General features: G+C 39.1%; 1 protein-coding gene across 1 annotated transcript; it reads right to left on the bottom strand.

Moving 5' to 3' along the window:
• Window positions 1-535: 535 nt before the first annotated feature.
• On the bottom strand, window positions 536-20,624 carry tti1 (TELO2 interacting protein 1). The gene is made up of 14 exons (XM_075476081.1): window positions 20,499-20,624; window positions 19,087-19,826; window positions 18,559-18,896; window positions 18,177-18,465; window positions 16,374-16,551; window positions 15,931-16,223; window positions 13,838-14,254; window positions 13,529-13,688; window positions 13,093-13,260; window positions 12,733-12,884; window positions 11,743-11,883; window positions 10,824-11,028; window positions 4,989-5,076; window positions 536-2,236 (listed from the first exon to the last, which is right to left on the bottom strand). The coding sequence occupies exons 2-14, from the start codon at window positions 19,810-19,812 to the stop codon at window positions 2,017-2,019; spliced, it is 3,375 nt and encodes a 1,124-aa protein (XP_075332196.1). The 5' UTR covers window positions 19,813-19,826; window positions 20,499-20,624; the 3' UTR covers window positions 536-2,016.
• Between the last annotated feature and the right edge of the window lie 315 nt (window positions 20,625-20,939).

Raw genomic sequence — 20,939 nt, 5'->3', positions numbered from 1 at the left:
GAGAAAGTCTTACTATATATTGATTTATTTACCGATACTGGTTATACATACAAAATGAAAGCCATTACATTACTCTATAATTTTCTTCAACGATCTTGTTTTTTTAACTTTATACTGGCTTTTATATATCCAGTTGTGTCATTTTCATACACTACATTACATTACAGTCATTTTGCAGACGCTTTTATCCAAAGCGACTTACAATAAGTGTATTCCACATCGGTTGGCAAAAGAACTGGCTTTAACTGTAGGCTTTAACTGCAAATCATCCTTAAGTGTTTTACGGATGTTCAGCTCAAATTTTAGAGATCAAAGAGATAAATGTTAGAGATAAAGATCAAATTAAAACAATTATTAACTTAATAAATAAATAGATTATCAGGGAATGTAACTTGCTGCCACTCAGTGCATCACGTTGAACATTCAACGTATTAAAATCACCAGAAAACTGTACGTTTAAAAGGACTTAAAAGATTTTAGTGAGCTAATCCAGGTTCTCTTCTGAGAAGCAGCATTACATTTTATGCACTGTCCAATATTGAGTATGCACCATGGCTCTTTGTGTCACTTTCACAGGTATATCTAAATAAAGAATGAGGGACATTAACAGAAAAGAAACCAGCGTCTCAATGAATAATTGCCATCACAACAGATTGATAAGGCTATTAATGTTATTGAGTTGATGTCTGAAAAGGCCTTAAAATACCATTATACAGTTACATCATCACTAGGTAAACTGACAAGAATATGTATTCAACAAATTCTTGCCAATTCACTTACTGATATCATACTGGTCTAATGAAATTAATTACACTAACTGACATTCGCTTGTGTCCACAAAAAACAGTTTACATATTGAACATATATGTCAACATACATATTTAACTCTTAGGAGTCAGTGCCCGCACCAGTGCACGTTTTATTGATTTTTCAGCAAATGAATCACACAGAAATGATTTTTACATCAATTTACCTTGTTTTTTTTTGTAAAAGACGTCTGTTGTATATGCGGTGGGTTTTGCGATTTACCAAACTTATTATTGGATGTGTGTGCCGCCCTCTCGGACATTATATTACAGACTACGTAGGGTTACGTTCTTATAAAAAAAAAAGTGCCACGCAGTTTGGACCTTTTTAATTTTTTTTTCTTTTACAACATATTAATAAAGAAGGCCCAGAGAGACCATTGATTGCTTCTTTTTGTGCCTAAGAACTATTTAACATGTACCAGGTAATATTTTAAATATTGACAGAAAATATTTCCCTATGGTGGTCATATTGGTCACTGCTGAGCCCACTGAGGAGATTCGGATAACAGAGGAGCTCTGCGGCAATGAGAAATAAGTTGTATCACATTTTCTTTGTAGGATCAAGTTATTATTTATTCTGATGTCATTCAGGCATGCCCCAGATGTCTGTAACCAGACACTTCTTGTTGGCCCCCTTCTGGAAAGAAACCCTTGTAAAGGTGCCCATTTAAAACACTACAGAACAGATTCGAAACTCGTTAATGACAAGATGGTTTCATTTAATTACACAATGTTATTTCTAATTGGTGGGCATCATATTTTGTTGATTATCTCAAATTCACAAAAAAAATCTGGACCACCGTCTGCCAAATTTTTCTCTTTTCAGTAAAACTCTGAAACTCAAAGCTGTGTGTTTAACAATAATAATAAGGCATTTCCTTTAAAAAAAAATAGAGGTGACATAAAAAAATAACAAATGTAAAATTTCGATGTACACTATAAGCCTGTCAAATAAGCACATGAAATGAGAAGCATCAGTACTTTCACTGCATGTAGAAGATCTGTCAGCTTTGTTCTGGATCTCAACACCCACAACAAAGCCAACATTTGCCTTTTTACTCACCGTGCATTTTATCACAAGCATATCTGATTGCTCTTTTCAGCACAGTGGCCAGATTTTCTTCCAGTTATTTAACATATTGTGGAGTCAGTCGTTCAATAAGCCGTCCTTTTGACAAATGAGCCAGTAGCATCAATCACCAGCTGATTAACCGACTGGCTGGTTAACTGTTTCAACAAATGGGCCAAATTCCTCCCTGAGCAGTTTGAACACATTGTCTGAGTACTCGTCTCTTGGTCTGCCCATCCCACTCAGCTGCACAGGCTCAAGATCGGGGTGGGGAGGGATGTAGGAGGAGGGGCAGTGCAGCTCATTTAGAGTAAACCAGAAGGTGTCCGGATCCACCTGGATTAAGTGTCGGAAAACACTGTGAAGAGAGGGAAAAGTTGCCAGGGTTAGCTCTTTGGAAAAACACTGTTCTTTAATCCTTAGTAATAGATTGAGCAGATTTGCTGGCTATGGCATACTTACAGTTTGACTATGGACTATTTACTGACACTGCTTTTATGTAACTTTGTTTTTATTACACTAAGAAAGTCTTTACAGTATGTGCAAATGTCTTAAGCCACCCCATATTTCTTTATAATTTGCTTCCAAACAGTCACACTAATTTAATAATTTAAAGTGGCCTTGAGCAATAGACCTCCAGGCTAAGGCCTCATCAGAAATGATCTCAGTGGAAGGGTGGCTGGCAGGAAGCCAACATTAAAGGAGGGAAACAGGGAGAAAAGGCTGAGGTAGGCCAAATGACACGAGAACAAGAATGAACCTCAGCGGCAACAGGTCTTACGGAGGGATAAATCTGCCTCAGAGCCTGGATCACAATTTTATTGAAGCAGTGTGGGATCATGTTGACAGAGAACGGAACAAAAGGCAGCCAACATCCAAAGGACAGCTTTGGGATGTCCTTCAAGAAGCCTGGAGAACTATTCCTGAAGAGGGTTCAGGCTGTGTTGAAGAACAAAGGTGCTCAGGTGTATTGACTTTAAAGCTCATTAGAATTGCTCCGTTTTGCCTGATATATTCTGTTCCCATTTAAGTTTGCATGTTTCAATAAATCACTGCACCCATTTCCTGTTTTCCTGGCAATATATAAAGAAAGGACGGAGGGCAGGGGCTCAAATCTTTTGCACTGCAATGTAAGTATATTTAATGCTGACTTATTTTTACTCACCAGGATTACTTTAAAATCCATAAAAATATTCTTTTTAAAAGGTGATGTATAGCGAGCGTCTTTAACAAGGATGGCTTGCATATTCAGAAACTTTCAGGAATAGCAAGCTTTATCATTTTAAGGTTAAAGCTGTTTATGTATTTAAACTGAATTCCAATCAGTCGCATACATTCTATTCTCAATAGAAGACCATTTAAAATGGTGTATAAAATATTAAAGCAGATGCCATGAGGGGCTTAGGATTTGTTATAGTCATGGCCATAAGTTAGGTCTGAACTCTTGTTGTGAATTTTACCCTGTTACAGCCCAGCACCCCACACATGAGACAGTGAATGAGAGCATTTCAGACATGTCACAGTATGACAGAACACCCACAAAGGATCAGTCCACAATTCTGGGGGACTGACATCTGGACTACATTTTGCTGTTATTTCTTAGTTCATCATGTCAGGTGGCTGTTAGCTGCCAAACCAGCGATACAAATTCCCTCTTCTAAAGGAAGCACATTCTGTCTAATGCAGCTTGGAAAGATTAAAAAAAAATAATAATCAAGATTCAAACATTATAGAGTGTGTCAGTCATATTGATTATCATATTATGTGAATTGTGAAGGGGAAGTACTATACAACCTTTACTTAAGTAAACATAAATAAATAATCAATTTCTCTTTTTAATAATACTTATTTTAAATTACAAGAGCCCTGACGAAAACTATTAATGTGTCAAATAACTTAAAGTATTCATGTTTACATAATTAAAAATTGCAATGAATAATTAAGGGGAAAAAGCCTAATTGGTGCTCAAAAAAACCCCAAAACAGTCTCTTATAGTCATAAAAAGACCAGAACTGTATCTCTGGCAGAACATTTATTGTTGGTGTATGGAGCTCAAAATAAGACTTAAAGCCGGACTGACTTAAAGGTAAAAGTATAGATTTATAAATTGCTATCATTTCACTGAAAGAGTAAAGTATTGAAAGCAAAAGAAAACACACCACAATACATCAGGAAGATTTAAGTATTATAGTGTATGCATATTTAACTGATATTAACTTGTAAGCTGCATGTAAACGGTAACAACCTCAAAGACAGCTTAGTGAGGTGGACTCGATTTGTAACACTAAAGAACATTTTCTAAATTACTGCAGCCAAATAAAAATGTAATGAAAAGTTTCAGTTGACAATTAACTGACACACAAACAATTGGAATAATAATACTGTCTTTGTTTCTGTTCGTTTTAGATTAATGAAACTAGCAACTTTTTCTCTTTAATTCAAATCCATCTAATTTTTATTTAATATATTTTTTGGGGGGCTTTTTTATGCTTTTAATGGATAGGACAGTTGGGGAGAGACAGGAAGCAGGGGGCAGAGATAGGGGGGAGACATGCAGCAAAGGGCCGCTCGGTGCGGGACTCGAACCGGGGCCAGCTGCAGTGAGGACTGTAGCCTCTGTACATGGGGCAGCTGCTTAACCCACTGCGCCACCGACCGCCCCCAAATCCATCTAATTGCTGCCTCTGAGATATTGGCTCTCCTTTTTCATTTGGCTTAAAACCAGAATGTGCCCTCATAAATGCTGTGCAGTCTGGATAATGCCATCAATATGAATAGAAGTTCATCAAAAATAGTGTTGATTGAATATTTGAATTTAATTGACCCGATATCAACATTTGGTGGCATTAGCAAAAGGATTGGGTGCAAACATCTGTAACCAACGCAGACAGATCAAAATATGCAATTTCTGTTAGTTACATTAAGCTGTTTTTATAGGTGAACTAAAAAGATTCAAATACAAAATGATCACATCCAGTGAAAAGAAATGGCAATCAGTTGACTATGAAATATCTGTGACAAGCCTACACTCAAATACCTCAAAACTGTAGCTACATGATGTACTTCCTGTTCATTTTCCACCACTACAAAGGCCTTTAATAAAGGTTTACCTTAGACAGGCTTCTTGCATTCTGATGGGTTGCCTGCAGCTCAGATAGGGCAGACAAGCTTCACATACAGCATCGAGATCTGCTTCACCTGAGAAAACCAAACACATGACCTTCAAAGCATTTCATTTAAACAACAATCAGTATGCATAGAGCCTTTTCAGCAAAGCGAAAATCTGTAGAATGTCACGATCAATAAACAGGATGGCCTGGAAAATTTCAAAAACAAAGCAACTTAATAAGTCCTTATTGCCTTTGAGTTTTTAAATACGTGTGGGACTGCACTTTTTTATTTAAACTGATTAAAACCATCTCAGAATACAGATAGAGATGGCAGATTGGAAAGCTGATGGATAAAATAAGAAGAAAAGAAGATGACAGAAGAAAAAGTAGTGCAAGCCTGGACTTTACTTTCTCTAACTGTAATGAGCTGAGATAAACTGTTGAGGTGGGGATTTGTACATCTCTAGATTTCTCACATTCTCTCTTTCCCAATGTTGAAAAAAAGAACTTGCTTTTTACACTGGAAAAAAATCTAAATCTTACCAAGTATATTTGTCTCATTGAGTATCTCATTACACTTGATATAAGACACAATTGCCTAACAAGTACCATTTCAGCCAGATATAGGGACTTGTTTTAATACAATACATCTTGAATATCTTGTTAAGTGAAAAAGTCTTGAAAACATCTTGTTTTGAGTCAGATTTCATATGAAACAAGCTTTTTTTTTTCATTTGAAGAGGTTTTTAAGCTAATTTCAAGATCACTTTTAACTCAAAAGTCCTAAATATCACATTTTATTTCAAGAAATCTTGACAAGCCGATTTTCATTGGTTCCATTGGCAGATTTTTTTGCTTATTTCAAGCAAAAACGTCTCGTATTTGTTGTTTTTTTTACTTATTTTTGGAGGGGCATTTTTTCCAGTGTACATCCATCCTTCCCTCCATCTTTATATCCTAAAGTCTTCTTGTTTCACGTGTTTTGACACATCTGCCTCTGCTCCTTTTTCTGCCATTCACTACCTGTATCCGTCAGTCTTGCCGGCTCCCGCTCCCTCCATCCAACTGATATCTCTCTACTTTCATCTCCTCTTTCCATTTCTCTCCCCCTGTCTCTCTTTCTGCATCCTTCCCAGCAGATATTTAGCTATTCCCTAAGCTGCAAACTGGGCTGCCTTTCAAACCTCATTTCAAAACATGTCTGTCTCCCTCTCTGCTTACTCTATTTACCAATTCAACCCACACTCGGCTCGAACAGGCCTGCTCGCTGTGAGTCAAGAATAAAAGCAGCAGTGCACATTTCAGAGTTAAATAGGATTATTTAGCAACCGCTTTTATCCCCTTTCTTCCTCCCTTTCTGCTGCTGTACTCAAAGTCTGTAGTCTTTTGTGGAATCAAGGTGCTTGGAGGGAAGCAGAGAAGGAAGAAATACCAAAGTGAAGAGGGCTAGTTGCTGTTAGATTTTGTGGAATTCGAGCTGAAGGTAGAGTTGGGGTTGAAATGTATCAGTGGCTTCAGTCAATCTATGTTTCTGTCTTTCTCTCTGTGACTAAGGCTTGGTAATTGGCTTGCTGCAGGCGTCCCAGGGGTAAGCTGTAGCCAAATCGGTATTCACATGAGGCTACAGCCGCTGACTGTTTCTCTCCCGCTCTTTCGTATTTTCTACATCTCCAACACCAAATCCCTCTCCTCTTGATAGGAAGGAGAACAGCATGAAGTTCCAGAGAGAAAAAACATTGTATAAATCTTAAAAGCATGGACTATTCTTTCTTTAATGTGACAGAAAAGTCTCATTTGAGCATGGTTCCGAGGATTTCATGGATTGGCTGAACTATAATCCTAGATTTTACAAAATAAATTTTGGATGAATTCTTGCAGCCAATTACAAGATCGAAATAATTCACAATTGAAACGCCCACCCAGGAGTTGAAATATACTTTTCAACTGTTTCAAATTTTCTGATTAACATTACATTGCATGCATTATTAAGTTATTATTATTGCAAATGATCGACAGTAGTTTCATTGTGGAAAAAAAACCTATATCAGCTAAGGCTGAACATGATCCGCCTGGGGCAGTTTCATGATGTCAATAATAGGTTTCCAAGAAAATAGTAAAAAAAAGTAGAAATGTAATAAATTCTTAAAGCAGAAGGCCAATAGACAAAGGATGTTGATGGATTCAGAGAGAAAAAAAACTAAATAATTTTTACACCTGTGGATCATTTCTAAGCCAAAACTTGTATAAATAACAACTCAATCCTCGTATAAATCCAGGTGTGAAAGGGGATCCCTGGGGAGGGATGTCAGGACTGCATTATATTTGACTGAGGTTGCTCCTATTTGTAAAGATGGTCTTTTAGTTTAACAAAGGTGGCGTGCTTCAATGTTCTCTCAAACCATCTGTATTCTATGACCAGAATGATTACGTTACTATTGTTCACAGTGATTTAACCTAGACTTATGTTAAGTGGTCTTAAGTTGTTTAAAGACTCATACAATACCAAAGAGCAATGTGTCAATTGCCCTGACTTCATCTGATCAAACAGCATATGTTACAAACACTTTTATTGGACAAAGGTAGGGCTGCACAGTGTGGTGGCCTCAAAGGGCCTCAAAGCAAGAGGGTTTTTGGTTCGAATCCCAGCTGTGGCTTTGTCTGTGAGCACGTTCTCCCTGTGCATGCATGGGTTGTCTCTGGATACTGAAGCTTCCTCCCACCATCCAAAAACACACATGTTCGGTTATTACTGATCCTACATTGACAGTAGCATGTGGGGGGGGGGTGTTTCTCTCTGTGTGGCCCTGTAAAGAACCGGCAAGCTGTCCAGGGTGTGCCCCACCTCTTGCTGAACTGGATTAAGTGGTTTCATAAAATGGAAGGAGGAATGGTTAGAGACAGGTACAGATGGCTTCTCTGCTGCACTTGATGGCTTTTCTCACCTTTGCTTTGCACATCGTTCAGACGCTAAAAGAGTTCAAACTTCTCAAATGACTGAAGAGCGCAGTGTGGTTAGAATGTTAAAACTAACCGTTGCTTTTTCTGTCTGCGCATTAGAGCGTTTGAGCCACTAACTCTCCCTTTTTCTTCACTTATTCAGAGCTGGGTCATCTCCATGTTAAACCAGTCCAGTTCACACTTAGTGTGCTACGAACTACGAAGTCTTAACAGTGTTGGCAATGACTTCACAGAGCAACACAATTACAGTCCAGCATCTCAAACACACTGCAATGTAGCACGTAGTTAGTGCATGTCTATTTATTAACTTCTAAATTAAGAGATATTTCTACATGCTTTACTGAATGTGATGGTTTGTTGTAGAACATTTAGGTTCAACTTAGAAGGCTCAGTGTACTACAGTTCAGAGTATTATTCAAATACAATGTGGGGAGGATGAAGAGGGGGGGGGGGACACATAAACTGCTTTTCATAACATCTACATTTCTTTAAAATCAAATTTACCTAAAGCAAATCTTTCTTTCTATCATTTGAAAAGCCAAATTATTTCTGAACTGCTGCTGTTGTAAATCTACTGTTGGCTGAGCAAAGGCTGCCGACATCGGTGTTAACTTGTGTCACAGGCTGCTAATGTTTCATCTGTCAGTGATGAGTTCCACTTGGAGCGTGCAGCATTTGTGATGTTAGCGCTATTACTGATCTCACATCCCCACTGTGCTAGTGACTAGTCTGGTAAATCTACACTTTAAGATCAAATCCCCATTTTGTCTGTTAATTAAAACTTACAACATCATCCCTAAAATCAACATTTTAAACAGATTTTTAAAATGTATAATCTGCTTAACAATTGCCCCCCCCATTGCTGCCCTGCCAATCAATTCTGAAATACTCACTGTTCATGAAAAAAAGATATTTCTGAATGATATTTAATGAATGAGAACACTATTTGCAAGCACCACCTCCTCTTGGAGGTGATTGAAGTATTTCTACATTGTTTTCCTGAAACCGCTGTACTTATCCACTGAAAACCACACAAGCAGAACAGAAACACAGAGGGTATAAGTACTCCCAACATATCTAAAGAGTCTTGTTGTACCACTGAAAGTACAATATTTTCTCTTTAAAAATGTAGCAGTGTTGGAAAGTTGGAAAACTAAAGCCAATATGTGTTACAGCCTAAATGAACAGAATTACCATTTCATAATTATACAACTGGAATTATACTGGCACTGAGCCACCAGTCCACTCTCAATTAATATTCTAAGTCATTAAATTGAAACTATGTCAGGCATAAAAAAACCACAACATCAGCAAACAACAAAAACAGAAGTCCTAACCTATCAATTAAATGGCCTTCCCTTCTGTAGGGTCTTGATTGGCTGATTGCACATTTAACAGCAATTCTTTCTTTGCTGTGGTGAAATGCAGCTTGAGGGAGAACAGGAGCTTGGATGACGTGATTGTGTGTGCAACTGAGGGTTCAGCAGCATCCTGTTGGCTCAGCTGGCTGAGGTCTGTATCTTCATTTAAATATGTTGAACGCAAGGGCTGCCACTGCCTGTTAGCATTTTTGATGATGCTTTCCCATTATGGTTTATGTATGAGAGGAATGAAATGTATAACAGTTGTCGAATAAAACCAAACACAAATGTAAAAATCTGAAAGAATGTTCACTGTGATGAAAAACATGCCTGCCTCCACAATGCATGTTATCATCACACACACAGAAATAGACATAGTGTAAGTTAACATTACAAAGACACTCATAAGTTTCACAATCATATTTATCAGATGGAAAATGAGATCACAGCCTCCAGACTTCAATAATGAAACAAAAATGGAGAAATGAGATACACTGACTCATGTTGTAGTCCCCCAATATGTTTCCAGTGCTGTACAAGACTGCCACCTAGTGGCAGGGAAAATAAAGGAACAGGGTTGTGATTTATCTGAACGCCCTCATCCTGCTAAACTGTATGTTCATGCGTGCGGTGAGCTCTAACCTCAAGGCATTTCAATATTTAGCAAACAAAATTATGGCTGAATTTACAGAACACAGTAATATTTGATTTTGAACACTGATTACTTATTAAATAACAGTGTAATATTACTATCATTACCATTACTCGAAAAGAGAAATCCATATTATCAGTATATTCTTGCTTGAAAATATATAATGTTATTTCATAATGTTAATGGGGGGCCTCACATGTTACACCTTTCCTCACTTGGCTCTCTTTCCCCCCGCTTAATTTCCCAAATGATATTATGTACAGGTGACATTATTGTGGTCATTAACTCGTGTTTCCCTGTTCCAAAAGGTATCCTTTGAATGGTGTTACGGTGTTCGTTGTCCCCTCTTTCCTCTCTTCTCAAACACCGGCTGGTGGAGGCGGATGGCCACCCTTCCTGAGTCTGGTTCTGCCAGAGGTTTCTTCCTGTTAAAAGGGAGTCGTTCCTCTCCACAGGATGGGAGATTGGACTGAAGAGAAGTTTCGGTGCAATCTGTTGGTTTGCTTGGCTCGGAAATTGTTTTTTGAAATGGCTCTATATGAATTATGGATTGGATTATGATTACAATGAATTGAACTCCAATTGGACTGTATTATTTAAGTGCCTTGAGATGACATTTGTTGTAATTTGGCGCTATATAAATAAAACTGATTTGAATTTAATTGAATTGAATTAATCTTCCTCAAATGAACTACCATACAAAGACTAACTGTCTTGCCATGGCTAATTTTCTCTTTTTGCCCACTTTTTCCCTGTCACGGTCATACTATAAAATCATGCCTGGTAAAATCCTACAGAATGCTACTGCACATTGTGTCTTAGGAAACCTTTGCATGTTTGCATATTGTGTTTTTATTCTCTTACCCAGATCCAGCTTCTGGCACAGTGAGCCCAGCCCCTGTAGTACAGCCAGCTGCAGTTTGTAGGCCAGGGTGTGTGTGTAGACTGGCCCGGCCTTGGCGCTGATTGGAGCCTGCCGCGCCAGAAAAGAGCTCAGCTTGGGAAGGACCTCTTTAGAAACCCTCCTCCTCAGAAAGTCACCACATGTTTCACCCAGCGTACACAGCATCTGATGTGTACATTTTTTTTCAAATGAAGAACATTGTCAAAATGCAGTAGAATGCTCCAGTAACAAGCATGACCATTTATAGACTAATTAGGACCAACTTTGTAAATTAATCAGTAAGAATCTGAAGAAAACAAGTCAAGTGAAATACATGATCAAACAACTTCAATTTTAATCATCAGGAGGCCATGTTTATCCTTTTTGTGGTCTGTTAAGTCTGAAATCATTTGAGAAGCCAGCTCTAGCAAGACAATCTGCAAACAATTGAATGATTTTTCTCCTTTTCTACTGTAAATACTATTTTCATCTCTTACACAGCTTCCACCAGGCCCAGTGCTGTAGTTTCCGATTCAGTCGGCACAGAAATTCAATATGTTCTTTTTGGCCATGATCCAACTTGGCCACCACATTCCATAAAATCTGGCATAGGTAGTTTTTGTGTTACAAAAAGTAACCATCGCAGCAGTTTCATTATAAGCTGGTAATTAGTGCTTACTTACAGCCACGGCCTTTGACTGATTAAACATTACCTGCTTTACAAGTCAAAATGTTATTTCTAATAATCATAGAGTTTAGAATCTCCTTGAATTCCTATTTACAATATCAAGCTGTTCAGCAATTCAGCAACACATTACATACTTCTCAAAGTTTATCAGAAAAAAAGCAATTTTCATAACTATTACTAATTCAGTGGAAAGGGAAATTTGTTTTACACACCCTGAAGGCTCTGAGGACAGCTAATGGGTCATCAGCTGTGAGTCTCTGCAGGAGGGCTGGCCAGCAACGATGAGCCATGGGCAGCAGTTCATTTTCCATCTCACTCAGTACAAATACACACAGCTCCAGGATGTCTAGCACCTTTGGACAAAAACATACAGTACATCCAACAATAATACATCTTTTATTCACGTATGAAGTGTATAGAATTTTGTATTTATAAAATGGTAATTCAAAAGACGTCTGAACATTTGTTGGATGGATTGTGATAAAAATAGAAAAAAATGTTGCTGTAAAATGGAAAAGTATCCTTATTGGGACTACTATACATTACCATTATTGTAAAATTATTAAAAAGTATAAAATCTTGGACCTTGATAGCTATCAGCTGTTTTTGGATGTCTGTCTCATCTTTAAGGTTTTGAAAGGATTAGCCCCTCCACTATTAGAGGATTTCATAAAGACAAAATCCTCTAGAGTAAACACCAGAGCACAGACTAGAGGAGACTGTGATGTACAGTGGCGCAGGACTAAATTTAGCTAAATGGTGGTGTCCATCAGAGAAACACACTGCCAACTCATGTTAGAAACTGTGACAATTACACCACCTTTAAAAAGACCCTTAACAAGTGGTTGAAAACAACCCAGACCTGCTCTCATGGGTAACCCCTCCGTATTTTCCATTTTGTGTATGGACTCTTGATGAACTTTGATGTGAATTAGTATTATTATTTTTTTTTTTGGTGTAAGATTTCTACATGTTATATCCATTTGTCATGGTGTATTGTCTGTATGTTTTTTTATTATACCGGCCTTAGGACAACGGATGAAATTTAGCAACTGTGCTAACTCTGGCATATTTACATTGATGCTCTGGTGTTGGTTAATGTGCATTGTCCTAATCAAACAAATAATAAAAACAAAATAAGTAAAACTATCATAAAAATCAATGATCTCCCTTCAGTGCACATCCCACCACAAACACAATACCTTGAGTCTGAGCCTGAGGCTTGGGTCTGACAGCAGGTGAATGCATCGCTCCATTACATCTTTAGTAATGCTGAGATGTAAGGGAAGTTCTGATTTCACGTCAGGACCACCGGTATCTTCAGCATCCTCACACTCTGTACGAGGAGGGACCTCTAGAATGACAGTGAATGCATGTGGTGATGAATCATGCCACCCAAAATGCTTTATTTGCCGTATGTTAAAATGCAATGTTCATGAGGTTACCGTATTTTTAACTTTAATTGTAATCCATGTCACAAACACATTCATTTTAATATAACCAACACTAAAAATACACAAATTATACCACTCTGTTTTGCTCTGGGTTAGGCTTCATATTACCAAGATCCTCTGTGTCATCCTCCTCCATCCCAACGCCCTCTGCCAAGTCTTTCTGTTTGCGGTAATCCAGCAGGAACTGGCGAATGTCAAAGTCTTCCTGTTCGGTGGAGGCTCGCTTGGAACTGGCGGACTTAATGATACAGCTGCATGTGGGAGGAAACCACCTTGCTAAAAGGGAAAATAAAGAACAGCATGGCATGCAAACATAGGTTGAAGATGAATAAAATAAAGCTGCAGTAAACAAAATCTTTTAAATATTCCAAAGAGAAACCTTTTTTTCCCGACAATATTTTTTTAAGTTTTCCCTCACCAAATGGTGCCCCGTGGTTTTATTTAACAGTACCAGTGAGAATCAGGCTGTATGATACGGTATAGTATGAGTCACTTGCTGACAGTATATGTAAATAATGAGATGACATCACTTTTGAAATCTTACCCAGTGCCTTCATGAGCGCATGCAGCACAGAGCAGAAAGGAGCAGCTGAGTGAACGTAGCTAAGGTCCAGAGCCATCAGCACATCCTGAACAATGTCCCCAATCAGAGGCAGCAGGCTGCAGTCAGAGTGAGTCAACATCACTGTCAACACACGCGGAGCCTGGAAAGCAAGACGGTAAAAAGAGATGAAATGCATTTTCAGGATAGCAGTCCCACACAGACATGGACTTTGTAATAAAGGGAATTATGTATATGAACTTAAGCCTAAATATTAGACTTCTTAGGGAAAAAACATATAGTCAGATCTACCTGGGGATGCTGACTGAGCCTCTGCAGGTTGAGTGATACGTCATTGAGCAGGTAATCCGAGTTCTCATTGATTAGATCCTTCAAGGAGCAGTAGCCACAGGCCTGACGGATGTCCATCATGGAGTTCAGCGCAGCCTGGCTGACCAGCAGCGTCTCCTCGCCGGCTTTCTCCAGCACGGGGTACAGTGAGGTCATCAGGAGCAGGCGGAAGTCATGCTCCAGCGCCTGGGCAAAGCAGGCCATGCCCTCGAGTTGGATACACAGCTGCCAGATGTTGCTGTTGAGCTGGTGGATTGCGGAGGTGGATGAGGAGGGTGGAAGGGAGGCAAATGATGACGGGCTCAATTGGAGAGAGTTTGCAGTATTGTTGCTAGCATCTCCGTTGGATATGGAGACGAGTCTGGATGGGCTGAGCAGCTAAAAAAAAAGCAAAAAAACAAATGTTAATATCATGCATCATCACGGTTTGTTTTTCCCTAAAAATGTAGTATAGTATATTTTGTGATGGACATACAGCAGTCAATATTAAACAAATGACATAAACTTATATGTAAAACCCAAGCATTTTGTTTGTGCTTAGATTAACTTGAAGTCAGACTTTTACCTGATGACGGTCTATTCAATAAGAAATTAAATTGAAAAAACCTTTGGCAAAAAAAACAACAACCTGGTGTTAGATTCCTGCCAATGAATGTTTCCACATCTCTTGGGATTATTTTTGCTCATAAAAACCTTCAATAAAAATATATTTCAAAAGAACCTGTCCAGGGAGAACCCCGCCTCTGGCAGCTGGGATAGACTCCAGCACCCCCGCGACCCTAAATTGGATTTAGCGGGTATAGAAGATGGATGGATATTTCAAAACATTTTTAACATCAGTTTCACATTCCAGTGATGAACGTAACTAATGTAACTAGAGAGAGCCCTTGGCTCTGTCTACACTGGCTAAATACTGCCTCTAACTTATGTCTGCGAATTTCTTCTTTTGAAATTCTTATTATTCTGTGATGTACTTGGATGAGTACTTTATCTTCAGGCTAACAGAGAGCTGCCAGAGTTTTGGGAGCTCTCTTTGGTGGAAGCCCTGAGAAAGTGCAGAGTTGGTCAGTTCCAACGTTGGAACAGTTTTAGCCGTCAGGAACGCCTTTCAGCTAATTCAGTTCAACCACGATCAGCCAAGAATTTAGGAAGAACAAACTAAGACTGGACATGTTTCTTTGTAAGGTCTGGAGCAGTTTGTTAGTCGGGAGGTTACCGAACCAAAAGTAAATTGAAATGCACATATTAGAATGTCAAGGAAAAAACATAACATCCTCATTCAGAACAACATACAGCAAACAGTGGGGTCATCTATCAGAAGTGAAGATCATTAGTACAAAGAATGTTGAAGAGCAAATACAGCTGATGATGCTGGAATATTCGCAGGCTATTATTAAATCCATTGCTCCATCCTCTAAATCATTAAGATCATTTAAGTCACAGTGTGACATTTTTATGTGTACAAAGGTTTTTAACTGCTGAGTTGTTGTTTATCTAACTAACGGCACTAAAGTGAAAAAACATATAAGGTCATTAAATACCAGATTATTCCCCGAATCATTTAAAGAAATTATTGACAAATAATGAGCGTCCACTGTGACATCCTCCAGCAGTTTGTGGACGACCATTTTACGACTATAAGCCTCGAGTTTAGCATCTAGACATTGCTAACTTCAACCTTTGCAAAACTAAGCATTGATGGTAAGCATCTCCCCTTTGAAAGGCTTTGACCATGCTGCACTTCCATCTCAGTTGTAGAAGCTTTATGTGACAGTACATTTTTTAGAGGGATAACATAAAAAGGACATTGCATGGGCACATGTAACTGCAGAGGACTTTTTTCTATCAGAATTTGTTTGCAGAATAATTTCACTTTTGGATGAAAAAAAGAAAGCTACAACACTTGGGCAGGAAAAATAAAATGTCTCAACATGATTCAAGCTGTGGTGAATCTCCACAAAACACAGGTGAGGCTGACTTGACACATTGAATATTTTATTATTTCACTTTCTTATGATTTGTTTGGTAATTATTGGGAACTTGTAAAACCTCACCTGCTGATCCTGATGGTCTTTTTCCGTCTCCTCACTGACAGTTATCAGGTGCCAGTTGCTCAGACTGGTGTATTCCTCCATGATAGACACTACTGCTGCTTTAAGGTCTTCCTTGGAGGCAGAGTGTCCCTGAACTTCACTGTCCAAACACCGACTCTGTGTTGCTACAGCAATGCCTGCAGCACCTCTGACTATCTCATTTAGCACCATGGCAGCCTGCTTTCTGTACGCTGAAGATTGGCGGTACAAGTCCAGGAGGTGATCAGTCAGCAGGTAGATGTGGCCATAGTAACCTAAGCACAGAAACAGGAAATGTTAAAGTTTAACTAAGTCATTAACCCAAGTTAAGTGTTTAGAACTGCTTTAAAATGTATCTGAAAATGACAGTAATATGCATGCAAAAAAAAAAATGCATCTATAAGTTCATATAAAATGAAATATACCTAACGTCCGGCAGATCTCCATGAGCACTGTAAAGATCTTCTCATCTGTGAAGTAGAGAAAATGCTTCCTCTGTATGTGAGCACTGTAGGAGTCATGAGAGTCTGAGCTCGTCTCTATGGTACCAGCGTAACTCCTTTCCTCGACAATACGAACATCCATCACATCCAGCTCCAGCACCTGCACAGGCAAAACGGGAAATCTGTTTTCAATATTAAAACATTACAATTCTGCTGGATGAACAGGAACTTCTTTAAGACAAGACCACAAAACCAGGCAGATTCCATTAGGGTCTCTGTGTACATAAGTGAAAAGTGACAGGCTAAACGTGCTTTTGAAACTGTTATTCGTCACACAAAAGATTTTTCTCATGTGAAAGGTTGTAATAAAGTTTGGTTAATACATCTGTATGAATTTTTGCATATTTTGCATGTTTAAATAGTGTGATACTAACTGTACCAACTTGTATTTTTATTGATGCATATTTGATGTTTTCATTGATATCAAACAAAGAAAAAAATAACAAAAAACCAATTTGAAAATCCTTTCGTTCTGTTTTCAAATATATTTTAAACACCGCCCTAAATTTTTGTTAATATGCGTTAAAGTGGTTGCACATAAAGTTTTACATTTTGACTGAAAGGCAAATCAGAGTTTATGCAAAACATGTAATTTACTAATATGCATGTGAAAATTTGATTCATTAAGTTTGTGATACTCAACCAGCATAAAGTCAGGAGTTTCACAGCAACACTGGGCGGTCATGCTGTGTGAGTGAGGCAGCGCTTAGGTGGTACAGCAGGTTGCCATAATCTGAGGGCTGTCTGACAGAAAGGCTCGGGGGCAAACTTCTCCCATCTGCTGGTGTTTTGACCTCAGCCCCTCCACACGCCAAAGTGCCTTTGGGCACAACACTGAACCCCAAGTTTCTTCCAGTGGCAGGCAAGCACCTTGCATGGGGGCTCCACCATGACTGGTTTGTGTGTGAGAGGCTGGTTGCTGCAGTGGGTTAGTTTTGACACATTCTAGGACATATGGATGACTTGTTTCATATAAAGGGGAAAAAAAAGTATATTGAGCTCAACTCAGCTGAAGTTAGCTTTGAATACACTAAGTATCAGAGAAATATCACAAATTTAAAAAAATCTATTATTGGAGTGAATTTTCCAACAATTTACACAAATAATCCAAGCTCTTTATTAAAGTAGGGAACACTGTAAGTTATGTTAGGAACACTATATTAAAAGGAACGTATATTGTGAGCATTTTTTACGATATGACACTAACTTCATTTTTGCAGTCTTAGACTGAGGCTGTCTCCATAAAAGATATCAGGCATGACAAAAAGAAAAAAAACAACATAAACCTTTTTTTTTTATCTTTATGCACAATCGTTTGAAGTGGTGAAATCACTTCTTTTGAATAGTTCTCAGGTGTAAAATTTTAGCTGATTTGGCTGTTTTCAGGGTCAGTATCTTGCAAACGATTCTTATTAACAAACCATACATCTGAGTTTTGTTGATATCAGCTTTGCACGACCGACTGGTTTTCCTGCGAGTACATACATATGAACAGTACTAACATGAAACTAAAACCTACCATGTGTTTTAAGGCTGACAACTGCCACAATTATATAACTAAACTATACAACACAACACAACACAAATTTACAGCTCTCATAGATTTTTCTTCAGAAGTGGAATCACAAGGGGACACCATATGTATGTCTTCATGTATATTGTGATTTCATATGTAAATTCATGATTTAAAAGCAACACAAAGCAAACACCTGGCTGTTACCATACCTGCATCAATGCTTTAGAAATCCTCTCCAGGTGTGCAGCAGAGTTCAGCACCACAGAGACAAGTGGACCAAGAACTTTTATGTAGCCCAGAAACACATTGAGGACAAACAGCTTTTTCTGGTCGTCAGACGTCCTCATCAGTCTAGGAAGGGAGGTGGCTAAAGAGTGGAGATTCTCAGACAAGACATCGGTGAGCGTCTGACTGCCGCTGCTGTGTTTACTGGTCACATCACTGCTGCTACTGCAGCTCTGATTCCTCCGCGATACCTCCCTGAGGGCAACCTCACACCTTAAAGACAAGACAAGAGTTGTAGTAAACATCTTGAATCTTTTAATTAGGACTTTGTTATTTTCTCTCAAAGAATCGTAAAGCAAAACCGACCTCTCTCTGACTCTGGGCTCCTCGTCATTGATTGCTCCCACCAGTGCTTCCAGCAGCAGCCCCACACACTCCTTCAGTGACTGACTACACCTGGACAGCAGGTAGTCAGCCAGCTCCACCATCTGCAGTCTTACCCTCCAGTGCAGGTGAGCCGAGGTGCAGGAGATGATCTTCTTCAGCAGCAGAGACAGCTTCCCGGCCGTGTTCTTCACCCAGTCTGGTGTCCGCCCGACCACGAGCTGTGCGATCCTACCCAGGTCTGGTGAAGGAGACTTGTTGGACTCATTGGTCTGCAGCTGGGCATCTTCCATGACCAGCCCCACTGATCTGGCCCACACCTGATTAATAATAATGAAAGTCAAAAGAGGAGAATATTTTGCATCTATTTCTCTTTATTTGCTTTATTGCACTGTTGTAGACACAAGATGTTAACCTACCATGTTTTCAGGTGGTTAAACTATTCGAACTTTAGTTTACTTTAAAAGTAAAACAATTTACTAAATTCAAAATAATGTAGAGTTATGGTACCTTGATGGCCCTGACTGTAACTGCATGGCCTTGTCTTAAATCTCCTGTGATGATCCTCGCTACAGTTACGCTTATCCCAGGTAAGAACGAAGCCACAGTGTTGCCGACAGAACATTGCTCATCTGGAGAGGGGACCACATGCTCCTGAGTGCAGTCACACTGCAGAGTCAAAACCTGGAGGCACTTCAAGGCAGCTGCCTGAATTACTCGAGATTTCTCCTTTTCCCCTAAAGCCAGCAGCAGCGATACGGCAGCGCCCAGTCCAGGCAGCATGATTGGTTCATAGAGTCTGAAGACTATATCACCATAAGCAGCATGAAGCAGAGCATCCAGGCACCTCAGCACAGATGATTTCATCTCCTCCGACGTATCTGCAGGTTTGCCAGGGTCCGTGGGAGAGCCGAGGCAGAGGCAGAGCTCTGAGAAGAGGTCACGGAGGGTTTCCCAGCTCTGGACACAAGTGTTCTCCAGGACGTAACTCATGGCCTCAGCCACAGCCTGAACCAGCTTGTCCTTCTTGGACCCAGGGACTTTAAGAACAAAGCGAAGAGGGAAGAGGACATACTCTTGGAGCTGCTGCAATGTGGCATCATTAATGTCTTTTAATTGGCCACTAAGTGTGTCTACATTGGTCACAGTGGGCTCGCGGGTAAGCAGGACGCAGGCTGGACGCAGGTAAGCAAAAGCAATCTTTGGATCGCTAATCTGAGACATGGTTGGAGGCATCCCAGCGGGGACCACTTCAGTGAAGGAACATAGGAAGAGAAATCGTTAATATGAGAAAGAGACAGCAATTAAACGAGTACACTACACTGAAACCGAAATCAATGTGTTCTTGGGTATGTAGATTTCAAAAGATTTCATGTTTGTGTTTCAATTTGTAATTGTCATCTTGAAAGTATACAGTTTTTTTAACATTCTGCTTGTAAGAAACTGAAGATCCCCAAACTCACTCTGGTATAAACAGATATACAAACACTGTTTTGAACATGACATAGAAAATATATTAATCTGGTAATCTATACACCCCTGCCAGGTAAACAAAAAACGTATGTGTCTGTAATTTTTAAGTGATTCAAAATATATGTCCATTACAAAATGACCAGGGCCTTGGTGAGACATTACAGGTGGGTGGTTAACAAAACATGAGCCCTCTATTCTACATGTTGCCAAAGCTATGGAGGAAGCCTGTTACCAATATGGCAGATGGTGATGTTGGTTGATGTATCATTTGTATTACCCTAACTGTATTTGGGCAAAAATGTGAAAAAAAAAAGACTTGGTATTATCAAGAAAATGTACATATCTAAGGAGTGAGAGTACAATATCTGCTACTCAATGGCACTCGATGGTGACAGCATCCAGCATGCTGCTTGCATTGGAGGACGAGCGAAATAAAACAGACAGCCTACCTTCACATCTTGAGTATTACGACTAGTCGCAGGAAAGTAACTGATGTGGTTTAATTTTCACGTTAAAAATATCATTGTATACATTCATTAAGTTACCGCTGAAGTCTGTAAACTAAGCATCATAATTGTGCGTCACAGGCGCATAAATTTGACGAAAAGCAACGACTTCCGGGTGTTTTCATAATAAAAGATCGTAAATGTACTGTGTAAAATTATGTCTAATAATAACAAAGTTTGAACACTTAAAAACTGTGACTGTCGTGAGAACCAATCGTTATTAAAACACTGTGAGTTTTAGTTATTTTCTGCCAATACGTTTTGTTTTCTGTTCAGTTCCAATGGGTGAATTAATTTTTTTTTCAAAGAACATACGATAGTATTAGAGTATAAGGTTTCTAGCGTGACTTCAGACAACAATATCAAACTGTCAAGCTGAATTTC

The sequence above is a fragment of the Odontesthes bonariensis genome, chromosome 10, assembly GCF_027942865.1.
Source record: "Odontesthes bonariensis isolate fOdoBon6 chromosome 10, fOdoBon6.hap1, whole genome shotgun sequence".
In the NCBI taxonomy this organism is placed as follows: Eukaryota; Metazoa; Chordata; class Actinopteri; order Atheriniformes; family Atherinopsidae; genus Odontesthes; species Odontesthes bonariensis.
This window is presented reverse-complemented; position numbering and strand designations above follow the sequence as displayed.

What these genes read in the sequence shown, in the direction of transcription:
- tti1 (XM_075476081.1), bottom strand. Translation starts at nt 19,812, where the DNA reads ATGCCTCCAACCATGTCTCAGATTAGCGATCCAAAGATTGCTTTTGCT. An exon ending in GCCTCAGGCTCAGACTCAAG is followed by an intron (nt 11,884 to 12,732) that starts GTATTGTGTTTG and finishes TTTTGTCCAAAG; the next exon opens with GTGCTAGACATCCTGGAGCT. An exon ending in CTGTCCTCAGAGCCTTCAGG is followed by an intron (nt 11,029 to 11,742) that starts GTGTGTAAAACA and finishes TGTACACATCAG; the next exon opens with ATGCTGTGTACGCTGGGTGA.